We start from the raw sequence: 22672 nt of genomic DNA, 5'->3' as shown, positions 1-22672 counted from the left end.
AACTTGTGTGTTGCTCTTTTTTTAATTCATTTTCAGAAGTTCATAAATAAAACTCATTGAGAAAAAGATGTCAAATAAGGCAGATCTGCCTTTACAAATTTAATAGTAGTCTCAAACTGCTATTTTACTACTATTTTCATGTTATCCTTGCCGGATTAAGAACATAACTTTGTAATAAAGGGCTGCTCTGAAGTTTTATTAACCAGTTTCTTAGTGTGAAATTAATTTGTTCAGGGAGGAATATAAATCATGTGAGGTGAAAGAAAATTGATTTTTACACCACCTTTCACTTGTTGACTTGTAGTAATATTAGCTTCATTAGATTGTCAGTGTTTATATGTATTAGAAAATGTTTAAAATGGTATATTGAGGTGCTTGAATGGGTTTCAGGCATCAGAGAATTATATTGAAATTATATTATTATCAGTCTAGTATTTGGCACACTGGTAAGGAAATGTATGCTTTATTCTCATTATAGCTATAAATATAACTTTTTTCTCTGACGCTAGAGAAGAACCCATACACATAGAATCATAGAATTGGAATCACAGATTGGAAAAGGCCTCTAAGATCAAGTCCAACCGTCAGCCCACCACCACCATGCCTCCTAACCATGCCCCCAAGTGCCACGTCTATAGTGAGAAACCTCAAGACTTTGAAATAATTCTGTAACATTAAAGGTAAAATCTGTATAAATAGCAGTTTCACAAATGTATTTGAAGTCACAAAAAGCATTTGGAATCATGCAAGAATTCATAAACACCATATTTCAGTGGGTGTTTTGCTGCTGTGTTCAAAGTATCAGTCAAAGTTACCAGCCATTTTAGAAAATCCCCAAGAAATGTGATATTAGAAGTATTTCTCCCTTGCAGTGCATGTATAATTATACTAACTACTAATGTAATATACATGCTAACATGGCAAAATACTTTGCCATGAAATAAAAGAACAACATAGAGAAGACAGAAACATATTGCAAAATCAAATCCCAAGACATATTATATAGTTCACTTTTAAGATATATGTCTTAAAAATAAAAAAAAAACCAAACAAAACCCAAACCAAAACAAAATACGTAGTATGTAGGGCCATAGTTTACTCTCTTTCTGTAGATGTTATCTAGCTGGTTTTATTGTTGCCATCTTACATTCATTTTAGCAATGGAGATTGTAAAGATTTTTACTGTGGCCTTTTGATTTTGTAGCGATTTATAATAGTTTTGTGCTATTAAACTAGATTTTCTAGTCTAAATGTGTCTGCGAGTATGATAAATAGAGCATTGCAGGCAGTTCCTTAAATTTTTTGTCTTGATTTTGTTTGTAGAGAATGACAACTTTTTATGAAGTTGAAGTATTTTGTTTTCAGTTTATTTAGCGGTATATTGTCAGATGACCTGGTTCTATCAATCATACTCTCATTTAATGGTGACTTATTACACAAGTGGCATATTTTTGTTTCATTGGAAGTACTCATCAAGTAGGTTCTGTAGAGTCTGAAAACAGCCATGTGTATTTTTCTGCAAGCTTTAGCTGTTATTTGCAGAAGTAGTCTGCCTTAATGAGGATGATGGTGAAATATTTCTTGAAGGTCTGAATCAAGATGCTTGCCATTCAGTAGTAGTGGAGGGAAAAAAAAATAATCCTCTGTTTTTTAAAGATCGGGTAGTGAACTTACATTGAGATTACTCTTTTGTTTCCCAGAGGCATGAATTAGTGATACCTTTAAGCTCAAGGAAATCAGTGTTACTTATTTCGGGAGCAGAGATCCTGTCTAACTTGCCATCTCTCAGCTCCCACCAGTGATCACAGTCTACTTAAAAATTCTGTTTCCATAGCTTCAGGTTTGCAGTGTGCTTCTGCCGCATGTTTCTTTCCAGTTGTATCAAATAAGGTATTGTTGTGGGCTTTTCCATGGCCCCATGCTTTGAGGTACTCCAGCATGACCTCATGTACAGCCACTGATGTTTCAAGGTGTACCTGCTGCAGCATGGACTTATCCTTGGGCCACAATTCCTTCACAGGTACACTTGCCACAGCACAGACATAACCACAGCCACAGGCACTTTGAGATGTACCTGCTCCTGCGTGGGCTTATTCATGGCCACAGACGCTTTGAGGTGTCCTTCTTCTGTGTGGACTCACCCACAGATCACAGTCCCTTCGACTGGAGTTCACCCTGGAGTTCCAGCCTGTCCGGTACAGCAGCACAGAAGCAGTGGCAGTACCCTGGACACCTGCCAGCCCAGGCATGTCGCCATTGCTGTTATCAGAATGTTCCCAGGCACAGCAGAGTAAGGTGATCAGCAGTACAGCAACATGGCAAGCAGAGAAAGCGAAAAGCAGTCACTAACGAGCACTAGGCTCTGATACACAGTAAGGCAAGCAAGCCCCATGGCAAGCACAGGAGCCTGTCCGTTAATAGCTAAAGAGCAATAACAGCTGTAAATTCAACCTAGCACATACCAATCAAACCTGTCGTTATCTCGAACCCTTTGAGCCCATGTTGGGTGCCAAAAAGGACTGTCATGGTTTAACTCCAGTTGGCAACTAAGCCCCACCCAGCCACTCGCTCACTCCCCCCTGGTGGGACGGGGGAGAGAACTGGAAGGGTAAAAGTGAGGAAACTTGTGGTTTGAGATAAAGGCTGTTTAATAGGTAAAGCAAAAGCCGCGCATGTAAGCAAAACAAAAAAAAGGAATTAATTCACCACTTCCCATGGGCAGGCAGGTGTTCAGCCATCTCCAGGAAAGCAGGGCTCCATCACGCATAATGCTTACTTGGGAGGACAAATGCCAACACCCCCAACGTCCCTCCCCTTCCTTCTTCTCTCCAGCTCTATCTGCTGAGCATGACACCATATGGTGTGGGATACCCCTGGGGTCAGTCTTTTATAATGCCATCTCTCTAAGCAATTTGAAATGAGTCTTAGAAATGTCTGCTATCTAGTTAGATTTTTAAAATTCTTCTATTGTTTGAAAAACAGAGCATTTCAGAATAGGCTGCCACTGATGTCCTGAATTGAAACTTTCCAAGTTTTAGTTTGGTCGCTTCCAGTCTTCCCTCCTGTAACCCCAGACACACTGGGACCACAGGAGTTACTCCCTGAGTGCACAGAAGTCCATGCTGGTGTCTTTTGATAAGTGCAAAACAACTCCTGATAATGTGTTTTATTACACATTTCTTATACAAAGGAAAAAATTGTAAATTAAAATGCAGATATAAGATAATAGAATTCAAAGTTACCACTCTTACTTACAAATACATAATACACACTGACTGTAACAAAAGTTATTATTTGAATCTGTCAGTGTTGAGTAACGGTTTTCTTTCCAAATAGGTCTGAATTACTCGCGCTGTTCGTATATCAAAATTATCGTTAATGTTTTCATTTTTTTATATTTAATGGGAAAAATATTTTGATATTGGTATTGAGCAGTAGTCTTGATTTACAAAGAATTATCATTTTTACTTCATGGAGAAAAAGCTACTCAAGGATAGCAACATAGTGCAATTTATTGCGGTGTGTTCCAATCTTCAGAACAACAAGTTTTTAAATACAATGATAGCAGTTTTCTCTTAGATGGTGTAGTAAATGCATGCTTTCGAAAAGCCTGTTGACTAATGGACAAATGTAATAGTACATTTTAAAAGTTGCGTTAGGTTTCTCGGTTTTGAGATTTTGCCCCAAGTACAGCATTTATGATCTTAGAGCATTGCTAATCGGTTCTGCCAAATGAAGTTAAGTTTTGAAAATATTTCCAGAATGCTGCTATATAGTGAAAATCCTCACTTAATAGTTCTTATTGAAGTTGTATTTGAGACAGCTAATCATCTGTAAATTGTTGCTCCGGTATCGGTATGGAAGGGGAGTAGTTCAGAAATGAGTTTTCAGTCATTCCACACCTGTACCAACAGCTAATGCTGCTAATGTTCACTGGTAGCCTGCCAGTGTGTGAGAAACAGATGCCGCTCTAATTAATAGTCAAAATTAATACGCTTTGTGAATGAAAATGATTGAGGGAAGGCAGTATAAACAAGTTAATTTTCTCTCCGTTTTCAGAAATTTATTTTTTTCTTCTTACATCTCCACCTCTGTTTACCTTAAGTGCTATCTTTAGGAGTCTGGAGAGTAAACATGCGAAAGTCTTTAGGATGACATCAGTACATTGTCCTGTCATTAGCAGAAATGAGGTTTATTTGAAAAATGCAGGTTAATGTGTCAATTCTGCATGTTTCTAACCAAAGATGTGTATTCCCTTCATGAAGTAAAAGGGTTTTTTTAACCCTTCACTAGTAGCAAATAAGAAAATCTAAGATTAATTTTTCTCAGTATTGCCTGTTTCCTTTTCTAAATTGTGGAATCCTAATATGTAACTTTTGATCACTTGACCACAGGGCTCTGAACTCTTATTTGGAAAATGAGGGCATAGTTTAGTTGCTGTTTTCCTATCATTTTGTTTGCCTTTATTCACCTCTGACACCTGTTAGTGGAGCGCTACTATTTTTCTTATGCTTGAATAATAGCACATCATCTCTGTTTTGCTTCAGTGTGCCAACGAAAATGTTCAAAGATGAAGCACATTGCTGTCATACCATTAAAAGGATATTTTGTTTCCAAGGAAGTACAAGCAGTGTATTCCTATTACAATAAAAGTGCTAGCTTGATTAAAAAAATGTTTCCTACAAAGAAACAGCTAATTACATTGATAGCACATTAACAGAATATGAAACTTGAGTAAAGATGCAACAATAAATTAAATAAAGTAATTATATAAATTGAAGCATCTCTGAAAAGTAGGACAACAAGTTGTCTGAGTGTGTTATTTATTTAATACCAACTTACTATCACAAGAGCAAACAGGAAGACAGGTGAAGTACATCTAAATATTAATTATATGGATTCCTGCTATAGCTTATAATAAATGCTTACTTACTGCTTCTCTTCAAGGGAATTGCTGATAGACGTTAAAGCGTAACAACCTGAATTGGTCACAACTATGTGAATTACAATGGGTAGATCTAAGTGATACCCAGAGGAGCTTTGAGATTCAAACGGGACAAAGACAGCACAAAGACATTTTATCAGTTCTCTAAAAGTTATGGATATGAGATATGAATCGTTCCTTCCTGCACACATTTTAAAAGCTACAAACTACTGTGCTATAGTTTTGAAAAAAAAGAAAACAATTATGTTTTGGTGTAGTAGGCTTTATCCTGTTTTAAAATTAAAAAATAAATCAAAAATAAAATTCCAAAATGTTTTCCAAGGTAAGATGACAAAAAAGGTGAATACAAATGTTGCCATGATTCCTTTAGACAACTCATTATCCAGTAGCAACCTGTATCTGATGCTTTCAAGGTGATTGGTGTCAGTAACAAGGTAGTGAGCCATTTTTAATTGGACTTGGTAAAACTGTATTTAAGGAAGCATATCTCATAGTCCTTTTAGCAATTTCTCTTAACCCCTATAAAAGATGAAGACACATTACACTGCATCCAGGCGTAATTTGGTTATTCCACAGAAGATGATGTGACTCAGGCTGTGATTTGCTGCTTTTAGAAAATGTGACAGCTATTTTGAATCAATTTTTGGTAGCATAATTTCTGATGAGTTGTAAATTAGAGATAATATTTTAACCATTATAGTTGGCAAATACTGTAGGGCACTTGGTAACTCAGCTGGAAGTTGTGACAGTTACACAGTAAACAGCAGCTCCTGATTGTTCACTTGCATGGCTATCAATGTGGGCTTCTGTTCTTCCCCGCTCCCGTAGCAGAGGGTCAGTAGCTGGAGCAAGGGCACGTTCCCACCACCGTTGAGTTAATTGCTGTTAGGTCCAGAAGCCAATGAACAGCAGATCAGCTTTTTAGGAGTATAAATTCATTTTGAGAAAATTCTGTCTTCTAAAAGTTACTAATACTGGAGAACGCATTAAAACAGCAATGATTTGGTCAATAAGGGTTGTTGAGATACTCTTGTTTTGAAGCAGCACAGAAGGCAATTTTGAGAAGCACACATTTTTAGAATTGTTTTAACAACTTCATCCTCAATTTGAGATCACAGCAGCATTTTTATATCTGCATTAACTAAACAAAAATAATGATCTGTTGTTTGGCATTGGAGGTGATCTTTTTCTAAGGCTCAATCAAGAAATTTGTGAAGAATTGCATTTGGTTTTTATGGGAATAGAGAAGCTATTGCTTCACTTATGTATTTATTTTGAGATGTGAATGCTCATTTTGAGTGAAATTCCTGAGAAATGTAGCTTTGGCCAAGGAGAATAAGAATGGGTAGTAGTTTATGCTGTAATAATCATATTTGTATCACAGATTTTGTGATTCAGGCTGTGTTCTTATTCCTCCCCGTATTGAAAATAGTTACATTTTCACTGTACCTACCAACTGTATAAATCAAATTCCACTGTGCTGCAGTCATTTGCAGCTTGTGTCCAACAAAACCTCTGATTCTGAACTAGTTGGGCCAGTGGATGGAGTCAGACTTCCCAGCTGAATCCCCGCACAGTTCTGGGGCAGCTATAGCAGCACGTAGGGTGCAGGATTGTGCTCAAGTGTTTATTCCTTATTTTATGATGCAATAAATATAATTTGACTTCTTGTAGTGCTGGCTGTCTTGGTGCTTACGGAATTTAACTGAAGCACAGAAATGGGATTAAATGTGTAAATTTGGAATTGTTTTGGAAGGCAGTTCTGCTGGAAAACTTAGAAATATACAGGGAAAAATGCTAAAGTGTTAATAACGGGAGTTATGTGAGTTGCAGTTTAAAGAATCATTGTACAAAGTGAGACGTGTCATTTTCAAAGGTAATATGGGGAGTAGGAAAAGAAATTGAGTAATTTAAATATGACAGGCAATGAAATGGAATGAATCAAAGTATGACTAACAAGGTGATTTAGTGAGATGTAGTTAAGCTGGATGCAATGCAATTTTAAAAGAAAGTAATAGAAATGTAGGTGTGCAAAACAAAATACAAAATAAGCAAAAGATTCTAAGTGGAGCTCATGTTTAGTAACAATATTTTCCGTGTAAAAAACTGTTGGGCATTTAATTATAGTTTATTTTATTTTAAACTGCCGCCTACATACATAAGCATTCACATTTAAAAAAAAAAAAAAAAGAACAAATTGCTGGTTTGTTGTAATGTAAAATAAACACGAAATGGAAAGAATAAATGGGCCATGACTTTACAGTGTCACTGTAAAATAACCAGTAAATATTTTACTGTGATTAAGCAATGTTGGATAAAAGATGAGTAAGACTGAGAGATAAAAAATTAAAAGAATGCGTATGTACATCCTAGAAGCTAGAAGCTTGTTCTATATGATGGGCAGAAAATTAAAATAGTCTGGAGGTTATGAAAGGATATTAGGAATTGACACTTGTTGGTGACTTAATACTGGACTGGTTAGACCACTGGTTAGACACAATGTTTGAGTAATATGCATCAAGGGTTTAGATCCTTTCCAGCAATTTTAGCTTTCACAGGTGACATGCTAAATACATGCCTTAAATGATCTGAAATTTGGGCAAATTCTTAAATGGTTTCAAGCAGTGGATTTCTGGCTCAAAGGATTTGGCCCTGCAGGAAAAAAATGTATACCCTACTTGATGTATTCCTATGCCTGATTAGCAAGGCAAAGACTGCATACACAGTATAGCTATATTGTAATAAACTATGCATGCTTTTTTACCAGTATCTAAAGATAGAAAAATAATTATTTTCTCATTCCATTTTTTTCCCCCCTCACTAAATAGGAAGTACTGCTATTTATTTTAAAAAATAAAAAAAATACTGGTTCCTTTTTAGATTGAAAAATATTTACAATGAGCTCTGCACTGAGGATTTGTATGCTGAGCCTGTCAGACTGTGAATCTTTATTATTACTGAGCTTTATCCTTCAGTACATAGCTTGCAATTCAGTTTGAATATTAAGTGTCAGGCTCAAATGCACTGGTGAGAGATTTGCAGCAGCCGGCAGGTTTCTATCCGAACCTTAGTAACCTTTCACCCCTCTCTTCATTGGTAAGTGGTCTTATTTCACATGTGTCAGCTTACTGGTGTGAAGCTCCTGATCCTGTGAGTGATGGAGAAGGTACCATTACCTGCAGTTTGTGATTTTTGTAGTACGCTATGAAAGGTTACAGATGAAGAAAAAGATGTGTGGAACTGGTCATTCAGAAATGTGGAGGAAATCGTGTGATGCTTACAAATCCAGTTTTTCTTCTACTTGGATATAGCACACCTAGAAAGAACCATAGTTAAAACCCCCTTTGTTTGTTTACAAATTGCAAACCTGGGACAAATGATTCATCAGAGATGTAGTCTCTATGCCTCGGCTGGAGGTTGCATCATTTAGACTAGTGCTTTTTGGTCTTTTTTTCCCCACATGAAAGTCAAAATCTTATTAGCATAAACAGAAACGTTTTGTAGGGTGTGTTACTCTTGGGGAAAAGCTACTGCTTTTTCTTGACACAGGTATGCTTCCTACCTTCTTCTGATCAGAGGTGAACATTTGAACTACAGTGTGGGATCTGCACGGGCTGCCTCTGTACTATGACTTTACATTTTGCAGTTGTAATCATTGTATTCAGCTGGAAACAACAACAGTAAGTAATCATTCTGAAAAGAGACCCAGCCCAAGGTTCTCCTGTCCGATGTAAAATAATCGCTACCTTCCTTTTTTAAAATCAGTTGTAGTCATTTTACCTAGCAGGAGTAAATCTACAAACATGGAAGTTGTATATTATTTTAGTTTGCTTCTTCTTCATACTGAAATCTTATTTATTCATAAACAGTAAGAATGCTTTTGATAAAATTGGTAAAGATACCTCATGTGAAAAGACAGAGATAACTCTTGCCTTCTCTACAGCTTATGGTGGGTCCCATGAACTGTATCTGGGATCCAGCATGGTTTATGTGACATCTTCTGGGCAGGCTGGACCCTTTCAAGACCTGATAACCTTACAAAAGCCAGTTTTCCTGAAGACTGGTAACTGTCAGCTAATCCATCCCACCCCCTCTCTGTCCAGTGTGTCAAAGGATGCTTTTATTTTCCCTGGTCATTAAAATTTCTTTGGATCAGAAAACGTGGAGTGTCTACCCAAATTAGATTTTCATCCACAAGAACCATGCTTCAGTTAGTAGAATGTGCTGTACCCTCTAAGTATAGTTTTTCTGTTAGGGCTCATAACTACTGCATTGCTCTCGATGCGTTACGTTTTTCTCATCACGGTAATAGATGCAGCCCAGAGTTGATCTGTTTCTGTAAGAATAAACATGTCATAAATCACAAAGCTATTGGATAAACTGGTTTGTTTTTTTTTCCTTCTGGCAAGTTTACTTTCCTTTGTTCTGGTCATTAATTTCAGGTGGTATTTTATTAACATCTAAAACTCTTAAGCAATGTCAAAAATTTCATTAAAAAAGAAGAATAAAAAAGGGTAAATTTACTATTCTTTTCACTACATCTGAAATTTCTTTCTAATCCACATTGCTTATACAGTCATGATGCATTTCTTGACCTGTGATAGATGAGAGAACCATTAGTTTAAAAATCCAAAATGTAAAAGCCCTATTCTGAAAGTATAATGTTCCTGCATTTTAGTTTTTGTTGATATCGGGGTATTCAGTCCTAAAAGCTCACCACTGGAATTGGTGGAAGGACTTATCAACTACAACCATGGAGAACAGTTAAGCCTTTTTCAAATTACTTGGTTATTTCTGCATCTTCTTTAAATGCCTTGTTCACTTTAATTTGTGATAAATTATCTTTTAGCCTTGTGAGCATATGAGTGTATTACCATGGTTAAGCATATGAGTCATCTTACTGATGTCTATGGAATTGTTCTACCTGCTCAAGAGCTTTGGTAGGGCAGCCTCTATTGCAGAACAGTGAGGAGAAAAGAAAAAATGGTGAAGTTCTAAACCTGTTATTTGTTAAGTAGTGGGTATGATGACTATAGTAATGGAGAGACATGGTGCCTGGGACTTTGCCCCTTTCTGCACTGACTGGGGAGCTGATTTTCTCAGAGCAAGTGTCACGTGCATTTATAGCAAGTTGTCTTGGCAGCCATATTTTTGAAAGACCCTTTTTGAAGGGACCTTTAAAAAGCTGTTCAAAAATTTGCAGTAATAAAATAGTCAATATATAAAGCAGAGGGTTGGCTGGGGCTTTTTTGAGGGTAGTGGGGTTTGGTTTTTGGGATTTTTTTGGAAGAGCTTTTGATAATACTTTAAAAGAAACAAAACAATTTTTATTGCTTTTTCAGTGTATGTAATTTTCTTCATTAATCTTCAATAATTTCCAAAGTTTATTTTTCATACTTCTTTCATATAAAGGTAGTTTTTATCTCTATGTGTTTTATGCATCAGGAATAGATAAACATATGGCTGTATTTTTGGTGTAGTAGCCTTTTTTTACCAAGAGTGCCTTTAGGTAGTCACACAAACATAATTCTCACCATTCAGTTTTTACTGCACCCATCTCTCTCCTTTCTCTGTCAAGACTATGGCTGGTTAAAACAACAAAAAAAAATTATTTAAAGAATCTTTGCAGGTTATTCCTCCTTTTTTTGAGCTGCGAGTTCTGGAAGTCTGATATGTGCAGTGATGTAATACATTTAATGATTTTGCTGAGTCTTTGTACTTTGGGCAGTTTGGTCAGTGGTATTCCAGGTGAAGATACACATTTTAACACTGTTTTTTAGTGGCATGAAATGAGAGTAAGAGGTGTTCCAAGAAAGCAATAGAGATAAATCAGGTCAGGAAAAAACCCATGGTCATTACTAAAAAAAAAATATTTTGACAGCAATTAGCGGTGCTTGTAATTACAGTAGTACTACTCTAATATGTGGAGAGGCTTGGTAGTCTGGCAAAGTGCTGACAGTTTGGTGACTTCTCTCGAAAGCTTGAAAGCACTGAAGACTACTCAGGCACACAGTCACAGTAATTGATGTAGGGTATTTTTGGTGTGTAGCACTGTAAAAATGTAATCTGACTAGGGTGTGGTTTTTGGTTGTGGTTTTTTTTTAAACTCTTTCAACCTAATTTGAAATAAGTAAAAATATCACTAAAAATCACTAAGGCAGGAATGAATCTCTGTCATACGTAGGCTCGGAAAGGGGGGGGATATTACATGAAAAGAGCACAAATTTTTCAGGTTAGACCCTCTAAAATGGTATTTATTTTTTGATAATTTCATTAGTAATTTGTGTGAAAAAGACTTGACGTTTGTTCCTGTGCAGAAGGGGGTTGCCCGTGGAGGACTGGCAGTCAGCACTTAGCATGAGGTCTGTGCAACCTGTAGAAAATGCCAGTCATATTGGTAGCATTACCACCATTTAGGCAGTAAGATATTTTTATTATTAACTTGGGCTTTTTTTTATAATTTAGTGAGGGACTGAGATTGTTCCTCAAGGACTTTTTAGTATGTTGTAGAAAACAGTTTAAATTTTTATTTCTCTAGTGAGCAAGTATTGAATTATGAAACAGAAATCTAAAATAGTTGGGAGTGTAATCAGTGAAGTACATCACAGTACTATTTTTTTTTCTTCCCCCTCTTCTTCTCCCACAGTCCAGTTGATGTATTCATGTGTTGTTTGGACATTAGTCTTGATAATGGCAATGGAATGCTACGTATTTTTGAAAAATGGATCTGAAATGAAACAGTGAAGAAGTTGGTAGTGAGGTTTTGATGCCATTTGCTCTATCAGCCATGCCTACATCCAGATTTCCTACCGTACTGTGATTCCATTTCGACTTTCCCAACATTTCTTTCAGTTGCATAATGTTTTTACTGTTACACTTTAATACTACAGGTTTTACGCTGAAAATATTTAAACGTCTGCATGGCCTCAGTCACAGGAAAAACCATTTTGAACTCAGTGGCTAACCTTATTTTTAAAAAAGTAGGTATTTATTTAAATGTTCTGGCAATTTCAATCATCATCTCAGGGTAGCGGGATATACCTTGCAGATGATCCTTTTATGTCAATTGAGATATGAAAATAGAAACAAAGGTAGTTTGAGGATATCACAGTCTCATTCTGTATTGCAGCCTGTGGAATGCTGCTGTACTGCAGGGCTCAGACGGGGCACAACGAACTTCTTGCCCAGCTTGTACAATATTTTTAAAATAATGAATATTTTAATGGATCTATGGCATTTTTATTTCTGTAATACAAGTTATGAATGTGGTGGTTGCTACAGTCTCCTTTGCACAGATGAGAAACTGCGTACGTTTCAGTTAATATGTTGAAGTTCTTATCTGTTACTGGTCTCTTGTCATTACATACTTACTAAGGGGTTTAGCCCAAAAGATAGGAAAGTTATACTACAGAATGGTTTGTGAAAGGTCTAGGACAGAGCTGAAATCAGTTCTCTTCCCACCTTTCAACTGTGTCCCCTCATTTACGGATATAAGCATACAGAACAGAGTGTCAACCAACAAACATAATGTAGAGCACTAACATTTGGCCTAAATATTTCAAATAAACTCTTATGTCAAGAACAGCTATTCATTTTCAAAGGCCATTTGGACAAATCTCTACTCACATTCACCAAGTCTCAGTATTTGTCCTCCTACCATGAAGATGACTTCCTGCAAGCAAAAATATGCTCTCTGTACTCCTTGGTTTCCAGTTGGGCTGGGTGCCATTTTACTTTTGAGACAAAAATGTACTTAATTTTGACAGATCAAACATTGAAACCTCATAGAAAATTATTTCCACAGGACTCTGCAGTATTCTTCATTTTACTGAGAGTATTTCTGGAATATTATTCTCTGTGAATATTCTTATTTGTGAATACTGTATATCCTATATATGCATTGTTAACTGTACTTTTGGTGTAGTTCGTTGTACTTCTCCCTTTTACACAAAGCTTCACACTTGACATTATATCAAATGTTTTTCTACTCCTTGAGTTTCTTCTGTATCTATTTCTCAGAGTACAGACTGTGCTTAGAGTTTCATTCTTCCTAAGATTCTTGTCCTTTAGAAAATTGACCCAGAGCACCTTGTTTCCATCCTGCTCTTGTCACACAGACAACATTCCCTGGCGACACCGGGCCACCTTTCCATCACAAGACTCCCAGCAGCATCACTTCTAAGAGGAAAAGTGAATCAATGAGAATCCTAACAGAAATCTGTCATGAGGCTGGTGATTGTGATTGCACTGACTGCCAGGTTTAAGCACTGTGGTTTCAAATGTAGATATCCTAGGGCCTGGCATCAGCTGCCTGCTCCTGAAGAGAAGGGAGCCAGGAGCTGAGTCCATGTAGTCCATGGCCTCCCCGGTGGATCCAGCAGCCCCACGGGATCTAAACATAGCGGGCAGAGCCAGGTACTGGAAATGGGGTCTGTCCATTGACAGCCCAAGCGAGGTGGTGAACTAGGCCCGGGATCCATCTGGGGAGTCCAGTCGGGAGCAGCAGTTCATTGGGACAGAGAGAGAGCAGAAACAAGGTGACAATGTGGGTCTAAAGCCCGCATGGGAAGTAGGATTAAAAGAGGCTGTGGAGAGAAAATGCAATGTAGGTTGGGGGGAGTTGACCCAGGAGACAGGCTGCCTCTACAGCCCATGTCTGAGGTCCATCCAGGGCTGGAGATGGGTAATCCCATGGTATAGTTTAGGCCAGGGGCCAGAGCCTGAGAAATATTACATTCTTCCATTGTGATAAGAAACCCAGTTCTGTCAAATATTCATTAGAATCATCACATTGCAGAAAAAACAGCAATAGTAAGGTGATGTTCAAGACTTATGATTAAATTTAATAGTAAAAAAGTGCAGCTAGAAATGTCCAGTAAATTGTTTCAGTCTACCTCTTCTAAGGCTAATCAATGCAGTGAGGTTCTCTGTCTACATGGATGGAGTATGCTAGAATAAATATAAAATATAGTTTATTTTATTCCAGTTGCATTTCTTTTTTTCTCCTTTCCTCTTTTTTAAACCTGATGTTTTAAGGATTTCCTTTTAGTGCCTACGAACATCTCCTTTTGACAGACAGTGCAAATTAAAAGATATGGCTAGGCAAAGGAAACTGGAACCCAAATATGCCCCCTGGGTTTTCATTTACAGTTAGAAGCTACAGAGACAATTACTGCTGACAGAAATTCAGAAGCCAGTGGCAGAGTGCATGTGGCAGTAGACTCATGCCAGGCAGTAATTGGGAAGATTATTTTTAATCAGAGCATATCCTAGAGCCCAAACATTAGAAATCTCTTGTAAGGCTGACAGGAAATTAAACTGAGACCAAACAAAAAAGCCTGAAAATAGAAGTAATATGGTTAGAAGTCTAATGATGGCAAAGCTCACTGCTTGTTGTATTTGGCTGTTATCTAAAGGGAATGACTTTTAACTTGCAGCAACAGATATCATTGTTTAATTGCATTTTTAGAACAGAATTAAAATGAAAAAAAATCAGATTAGATCAATTTATATGTAGGCTTTTGATAAAAGTGTGGAGCAGTAGGTGTTAAGTCAGGCTTAGTAATTGTGTATATGTATTAGTAGTAATTTTTATTATTCTTTTGTGTTTCTTTTTTTTTGTTTGTTTGTTTTAAATTTATTTATTTAAAGTAATGCTTAAGGGAGCTACTTCTAAGAAGAATAATATAATGTCTGGGATACTCTTGGAATGCCAGGGTATGGGAACTGTGTATGAAGCCGGAGTGGCCTGGGGCTATCTTTCTCCATGACCCTGCAGAATGACCTCTGCTTGTTTGGACTTCCTGAGCTGACTGCCCTGAGGGAGAGGAGACCAGGCTATTCGCAGTACTTGTCTAGGCACCTGAAAACACAACTTTTCCATTTTAAGTGAATATTAAAACATCATCTTCTTTGCCAGACTTTTACATATATATTTGGCTGGACTTCTTCCAGTTGACTGTCAAGTTTTCCTTTCCTCTAGAAAAGAAGGACTGGAGCAGTACAGAACGGCCGCTCTGTTGTTGATCTGACGAATGGCATTGCCGTTCTTGTGTATGCCTGTCACATACGATGTTGTATTAGTAGATGCAAGCAAAATGTTGCTAATTGTATGTTTATTTCTGTGTGATATGAATGCTAAACAAGAGCCTATGTCTTGTTTTGCTAAGGTACATGACAGTTGTGGAAAAGAAAATGTAGTGTTAAAGTGAGGCATATCTGATGTTTCTCCACAAGGCTGCTTTTAGCTGTGTGGACGGTCTTGATGATATTTCATGTCAGTTGAAAGAATAATAAGGTATAACATCAAAGTCCATCATAGTCATCTAGGTTATCTTGAGGCTTGTAAATACGATTTTATCGGAATGCAGGTTTTTCTCCACAAAATTATTAGCGTTTTTCAGCTGTATTTCCTTCTACTGAAAATTGCTTCATGTAATCATATGAGTATGACTGAAAAATCTTGCTTGTTCTTTAGATATTACCAGAGTAGCTGATAGCAAATGAAGTAGACTTTGTAACATATGCAGTTTCTGTGAAGTGGTCTGCTCAAGTCCTGGAAATACAGTGAAGGACTGTGTAATGGCTAATGGAACTTCATCATTGCCTGCTTCGCACAATCCTCCAGCTGCACTGCACAAGGAGCTTTCCTTAACTGGCTTGTGTTACGTAGGGCGGCTACGTTGGTTCAGGCAAACTAGTACATGGACTGGTTGTGGAGAAATCTTTACAAACCTTTGTAAAGTTTGTAAATGTACCGCTCTTCCTTCTGTCCAATGATATGGTAAAGAAGTACCTTCAGTGGTGGTAGGAAGTAGAGAGCTGTGGGTGGAGTCCACTCTTTTTTTAGTAGGTGCTTTTAGACCATTTGTTTTGAGGAAACCCTCTCTTCGCTTGTTGTATTCAGATTGCTAAATATGTTAAAGAATGTCTGCAGTCAGCAGAGCATAAAGCTTTAATTCGTCTATGTGGCGGAAATTAGAGAGGGGTTATAGAGTGCTGCAAAATTAGGCAAAATGAATAATTACTGTTTGGTTAAATAGTATAGCCAAGGTAATTGTTTTAGAAGTAACTATTTTTACAGTTTCTCATTCATTTGCTCTGATTTAATATAGCAGTACTTTATAAATTACATGCAACGGTATAGTTGTAATTTTTCCTGGAGCTGCATACATTCTTAAAATTCTGTACATCTTATTTCTGTGTGTATTCTGAGTTTCCTCAGTCACTGCAGTGTACCAGTGCAGGATGAATAAGGAATACTAGGCGTAGTAGTTAGGACTGTAATGTTTCTAAAATTAATGATAGGTAACATTATGCTAAATGGAATGTCTGCTAGGATTGAGTGGTCAGATATAAGTCTTTGCAAAAAGCGAAGTTAATGTACCATAACCTCAGAGAGGTAGCATTTTAACCAGTATGAAGTCTAAAAAATGAAGTAAGATTTTGCATTTGAAAAGTCACAATGATTTCAAATTGTGAAACACAAGTACCCTGGTGGAGAAAACCTGAGAGACTTAATTTTTTATTAGCCAATTCAATTTCATTGACCATGTATAAGTTTCACTGTGGCGTTACAAGATGGTCCTAAATCAGATGTCACTTTTGAAAAGGTAGGCTAATTACTTAAAAAAATACTTCTCTTAAGAGATTTTTAAGGAACTCTTGATACCGTTAATTTACCTTGTGCTGTACTCCAAGAGATCTTTGATCTCACACAAAGAAACACTACCCAGAAAGGATAAGTTGCAGTAGTTTTAACATATAGTTTACATGCATATGCAGCTTTCTTAGGTAAGCCGCCTTTTCTATAGCATTTTTATTTCATAAAGGAAAAAAAAAAAAAAAATAGAAGACACTTGGGTCTTCAGCTCAGAAATTGATTTATGTGAGTTTTTTGGCGGGCAGACAGTTGCAATTACTGCTAGAAGCTTTAGTTGTGAAGTTGGATCTTACACTCTTCTAATGATGGTACCTTGGTCTAAGGAGACCAAAAGGCAAGTATGTTTTCTGTTGCTAATTGTCACTGTTTCAGATTCTGAGATTGTTGGGTTTTTTTACCAATATTTGCAATACTTGCAATATTACCTGACAAGCTTTTAGAACAAGTACCTTTCTGGTGCTGGCTCTTGTTGTCATTATTTACCCTCAACTGCATGAGAGATAGACACTACTGATCATTAATTTACTGATTTTTTTTGTTGTTGTTTAAAATGAAATCACATATTAGGAATAACATAGTTTGTGAAAAAATATTTAATATATTTACTGTTTGGAATTTTATTGAAGTGGATAAAAAGTATATTAAATTTATTTGTGGAATGTTTTGGTAATACATAGACCTAGGTCTGTATTTTCTCTGAAGACTCAAAATCTGTACAGTTTTTCTATTTTCAAGCATATTTGTATCAGACAGTAGATACTACCATTTGCACATGGAAATGAAAAAATACAGGTAGGGAGAATCTGTTATGAAGAACATGGCTGAGCTTACTGTAGCTTCTAAAGTTTGATGAAAAATTCAGTAAAATATTAGATGTCACCAGCTGCTCATCAATAAGAAAAAGTGGCATGGAGTAGGCTGTTATCTTATTCTAATTCACAGCTATGGACAGGTATAACATATTTTGGATGGCCCCTTTTGTATATGTATTTTATGATCATTTTTCTCTGGCAAAATTGCTTAAAGTTTTCAATTGAAAGATACACAAAAAAGTATATCACTGTTCTGTGTTCCTGTTGACACAAAAACCTATAGTGGGGAAAATTTGAACTATGGCAGAGTAATTGCTCGTCTATTTTAGTAGGTAAGTTCATGATGCAAATGTAGGATTTAGGTTTCAAATATATTGCAAACTGCCTGGAAATTTTTATGGTCCACTGAATGTTTAATAAATAAATAATGAATTATTTGTTGGTATTTGTGAATCAATAAGCAGATTTTGCTGTTCTGCTTTGTAGTACAAGAAAAATGCAATTATGACCCAATAATGTATGAAGACTTCCTTGTGAAAGCCCTAATAATGCGTTATCAGTTTTATTTTTTGTTACAGCACTTCAATTCTTAAAGCCTACGTTCAGCCTTCCGTGGGTGCAGGGTACAAATATGTTCTCCATTGAATCTTTCATTTACAGTAAGAATGTATTTTTCTTTTCTTAGGAAACTACACAGAAGCCCCATGCAAGTGGCACCTATTGTTTTCATGATCGGAACCTTCATTCAGTAAGTGCATTGATTTTTATTATTGTTTTTCATTTTATTTTCCTTGAAAATTGACTGAAATCTCTGCTGTGCTGTCATAATGAATAAAGAAATACTTTGGACTTCACAACTTGCCGTGCTGATGCTGGATCACAAGACTAATAGACCATAAGTACAAGATCTGATAGCTTTTAGTCTTCAGTGAACAACAACTTGCTAGTGTCATGCTTAGAAAATAATCTTTCCTGTTTCTGGCTGTAGGTTAAAATGCTTTTCTCTTGCATTTCCCTTTTACATGTTAGGGTTATGTCACTACCATATTCATTTTACCTTTGGCTGATCTGCTCACAAAGAAATTACTTTGTATATGGATTAGTCACAGACTTTTTTTTCCCTTAGAACAGCGATGGATAATTCATCATGCTTTCCTTTTTAAATGTAACCATAACATCAGAGTAGGGAATATAATGAAGCTCCAAAATCTATAGGACGTGAAAAAGTATTTGTGCTGATTCATTTTTTGCTTTTTTCCTTCCTAAGAGGAGGCTTCACACCCAAATTATTTACTGCTCTTTCATACCTGGAATTTATTTTTTTCTTGCAAAGTTTTTCGTTTTAACACATACCAAGAAACAATATTGATTAAGCAGTTTTTAATCAGGTTATAATTTCTATACTTATAATAATAAATACAAAAGTATCAGAAAAACATCAATGTATGATTCTTGGCAGGTGTGTATTTGGTACTTCACAAACAATTTTTATTGTAACAGTTTGTATTGGGTAATGAGCATGGCTTGTTCTGTACTGGGCTATATTTATGCTTTATATACATCTGTAATTATAATTTTCTTTGTTCTAGGTGTAGAAAGTAAAGAAGTTGCACATGTGTATTCTCAAAATAATAGACTAGAATCACTTTGTTGTTCAAATGTATTAATATTAGTAGTTGAGTTCTACCCCAATACACAAAATTTGGTGTCATTGAAAAAATTAGACATACAGTCCTTGTTAGAAATAAGAAGAGTTTTATATTTATTCTCCTACACTGAACACAATTGTCCTCTTAATGTCTTTGAAAAAAGATTTCATTATCTCAAAAAGACCTGGTTTACAGGATTTAAAAAAAAATCAAGCTGTTCATCTTGAGGACAGATTTAAATCAGTTCTGTAGTGCTCAGTGTGCTTGTTGCTTTTAGCTTTTCCTCTGTCACAAACAGTATTTTCTATCACAGAGTAACCTTACAGCTCTTAGCAGAATTTGATGCAATTGACAGCTTTTGTTAGAAAAATTCTGGTAAAAATTTCAAGAATGAGGTTGGGATTTCTAACCCATGGGAGACAGTAGTCCCCAAGGTAATTCCTGGCATGTTTTTAGGAAGCTGACGTTAATTTGACTGTGAATATAGTGCCTCAGTATCTATAAATGTAGTTGAAGGAAAAGATACTCATCTTTCTTCAACAAGCTAAAGTAGAGATTTGGGATATGTGACAAGAAAGAAGAAAATACTCATTTGGAATTTGGGGAAGGTTTAATGCTGCCAAATCTCAATGTGCATAATTGGTTTTATTGTTTTCCCTCGTGATCATAACCTAACCAGCACAATGAATATCAATCAACTTCTAGGGCTAAGAGGTCATTCTTTTTACCAAGCTGAGACTGAAGTCCAGCATGTTGCCTGGTAACAGTATGTGTACATGAGTTGGCTCTTAAGTATACCATATGGCTGGGCGTTATGCCCTATTCACCCGTGACATGGTGTACACATGTAGTACATTACTGGTTATAAAATGCTTTGTCCCATTCCCTCATTTAGAAGAAGCAATTAAAAATAGCTACACCAATCCACCACAGACATGTTAAGATTATGGAATTGTATGTAATGAAAAAAACTCCTGTTGCAAGTGTCAAAAAAAACATGTAATAATCATAGCAAATTTTGAGTTCAGTATGCTTCAGTTGTTTTTAAGTACAATTTCTAGCTATGGTTGTTTTACAGTGTTTTCTGTTTCATTTTGATAGATAAATATGTTGAGGTAAGTATAGTGTTAACTGTTTAATTACAGAGAAATCCTGGATTTTAAAATTTAATTTTGTAATGTAGTTGGTTGATTCTACCAGATAGCCTATGGATTTATTTGCCATTTGACCTTCTATTAATTGTTCAATAATGTCTACAATACTCAACCGGCTGCAGTGCATTCAGCAAAGTAGTAAACTAAAAATAAACGTAACAGGCAAAGGAGATAGAATTATTCCAAATATACAATGGGAGATCAAGCACAAAGAGTGACTGGCAAGAAGTTTGTAGCAGAAATGGGCGTAACACCTAGATCATCAGATTCCTTGCTCGTTCTCTTAACTGGAGCATTTTTCCTGTTCCATTGTCATGATCTGGAATTCATTGAGGTGGGAATACTGCAGAGTAAAGTGTTAGGCACTGGCGCGTGGCATGATCTCTGTGCTCTGGCTGTTGTATGATGATTAAATTTGAAAGACAAGAAATGGGATTGATCTTGTGTGTGATGACAATGATTTGCACAAGTAAAATAGGAGATTATTGACTGGTATCCCAGTTCAGAAGGCTGGGCAGTTAGCGGTGCTTATGTTGCATTTCTCTGCATCTAGCTTAATTGGAAAGATGGATTATTGTACTTAGCCCTCCCGTACACAACTCCCTTGCCTAAAGCTATAATTCTTTGGCAAAGAAGCCATTTCTTCGGCATTTCATCCTAAGTTCTCTGAAAGCAGTTCAGTAAAAAAGTAGAAGAAAGCTGTTATCTTTTCCATGTTTTTCAGAAAGATTATACAATTGATTTTTGAGAGAAAAGTTCTGTATGCTTGTCCATTCTATTGCTTTTTCTTAATCTTCACATTGTATGTGGTTGTTACATGGCTTGATAAATATACTGTAGTTAAGTGATTTTGTTGTTTTATTACTAACATGTTTTCTTGGCTGGAAGTCTTTAAGGTAATAGAGAAAGGATGAGACAGTAGTGCTGCTCCATGTTCATTTGATAGTTGTGTCTTCTGGAAGATCTGCCATGATTATCCACAATTTAAACCCCCATAGATGTAAATGCATGTATGGAAATATGCTGTCCATCTCAAGAAAGTCTCATCTTCACTTGTCCTACATTCTGTCAGTGACATAAAACTAGTTGCTGTGCTGTAAAGACCTGTAAAGCCGTTGAAAGGCAGGCATTTAAAATCCTTTCCCCTAATTTTAGAGCTGTATTTTCCTTTGAACTGTAAACATGTTGAAATAAGTAACAGAAAAATAGCTATTATTGCATTAAAAATATCTTATTATCAGGGATTATGGGTCCTTTTTTCCCCCCATTAAACACATCTTTTAAAATTGTTAATACAATAAAACTGTTTTCCAAAGCAACATTGAATGCCACTGAGGAATCTGAGGAGTTTAGTGTGATCTAGGGATTTCTACCTGAGAGGCATGAATAAAATAATTGTGAGAGAGCGCTGTTATAAAAGATCATAATTCTCTTAGAAATAAACCAGTATTTTTTTTCTAATCAATGTATAAGGAAAAAAGGTTTTAATGATGGTATTCTTATTTATTCATCTCTATTCTAACGTTGTCTGAATGACAGTATTAGTGTAGACAGTTGAATATTTTTAAAATTGCAGCCCTTTGAATTACTGGTAATCTGTGAATTACAATAAAAAAGGGTTGAAGAATGGTAGTTAGATATAACGTAAATGAAGCAGTAAGTTCTGCTCCATTACTTCATCTGAGCTAGGATGGGGAATTGTTTAGTTGTTCATATCTGCTCCATTGTCATATTATTCATTGTTGTTTTGCGATATCTTCAAATATCTTCAACTGTTATTGTAGGAATTCATTAAGGACCAGAAGCAGCAAGGCATTTACACACTCCTAACGATAAGCAGGAGAATACTGTCGTGGATATTTTTTCTTCAGAAAAAGCTTAGCTAAGGTAGCTAAGCCTGACCTGTGTTTGAATTTTTTTCTAGTGTTGGTGCAAGGTAATTCAGTTTTAGGTGCTTGATTTGTAATATCGCTTTTCCATTAGTTAGACACATGTTTAGTTAAATGTGATCTTAAACTCTTTCCTGCATAGGGAACTAAATATCCTAACTTTGGTTACTGGGGTTTGTTTGGTTTGGTTTTTTCAAGCCTGCATGTTCCAAGGTTTACCTTATTTAATTTCCCACAGAGGAAGGAAATGTTGTTTTATTTTGTTGAGTGTCATTAGTTTGAAGTTTATATTAGTAAAAGCTCTAATGATCTTAGAGAAAAAGAGCAGTTATGTGGTAGTAGCAGGTTTACATGAATCACTGTTAAACCACTGCAGTGGTTAATTGCTGCTGCAGATAATTATATATGTATTTATTTGAGCATCTAAAGAATTTAGAAGTTGCTCTCTCCGAGCAGATTCAAGGGCATAAAGCTTACTGAAATTGAATGGGACATTTTGAAAGCAGGAGACAGACTCCTAACGCAAGTGGCATTTTTTTGGGAATACTACCCTAGATTATT

At 36.2% G+C, this 22672-nt stretch overlaps 1 protein-coding gene across 2 annotated transcripts in view; it reads left to right on the top strand.

Moving 5' to 3' along the window:
• RBFOX1 (RNA binding fox-1 homolog 1) overlaps positions 1-22672 on the top strand; it is a 1436581-nt gene that overhangs the window by 642418 nt on the left and 771491 nt on the right. For both annotated transcript variants that reach the window (XM_075105333.1, XM_075105334.1), the window contains one exon: positions 18105-18167. In XM_075105333.1, the coding sequence (XP_074961434.1) occupies positions 18105-18167 (63 nt within the window). The remainder of the gene's footprint in view (positions 1-18104; positions 18168-22672) is intronic.

Source organism: Phalacrocorax aristotelis, chromosome 10, assembly GCF_949628215.1.
Source record: "Phalacrocorax aristotelis chromosome 10, bGulAri2.1, whole genome shotgun sequence".
NCBI lineage: Eukaryota > Metazoa > Chordata > Aves > Suliformes > Phalacrocoracidae > Phalacrocorax > Phalacrocorax aristotelis.
This window is presented reverse-complemented; position numbering and strand designations above follow the sequence as displayed.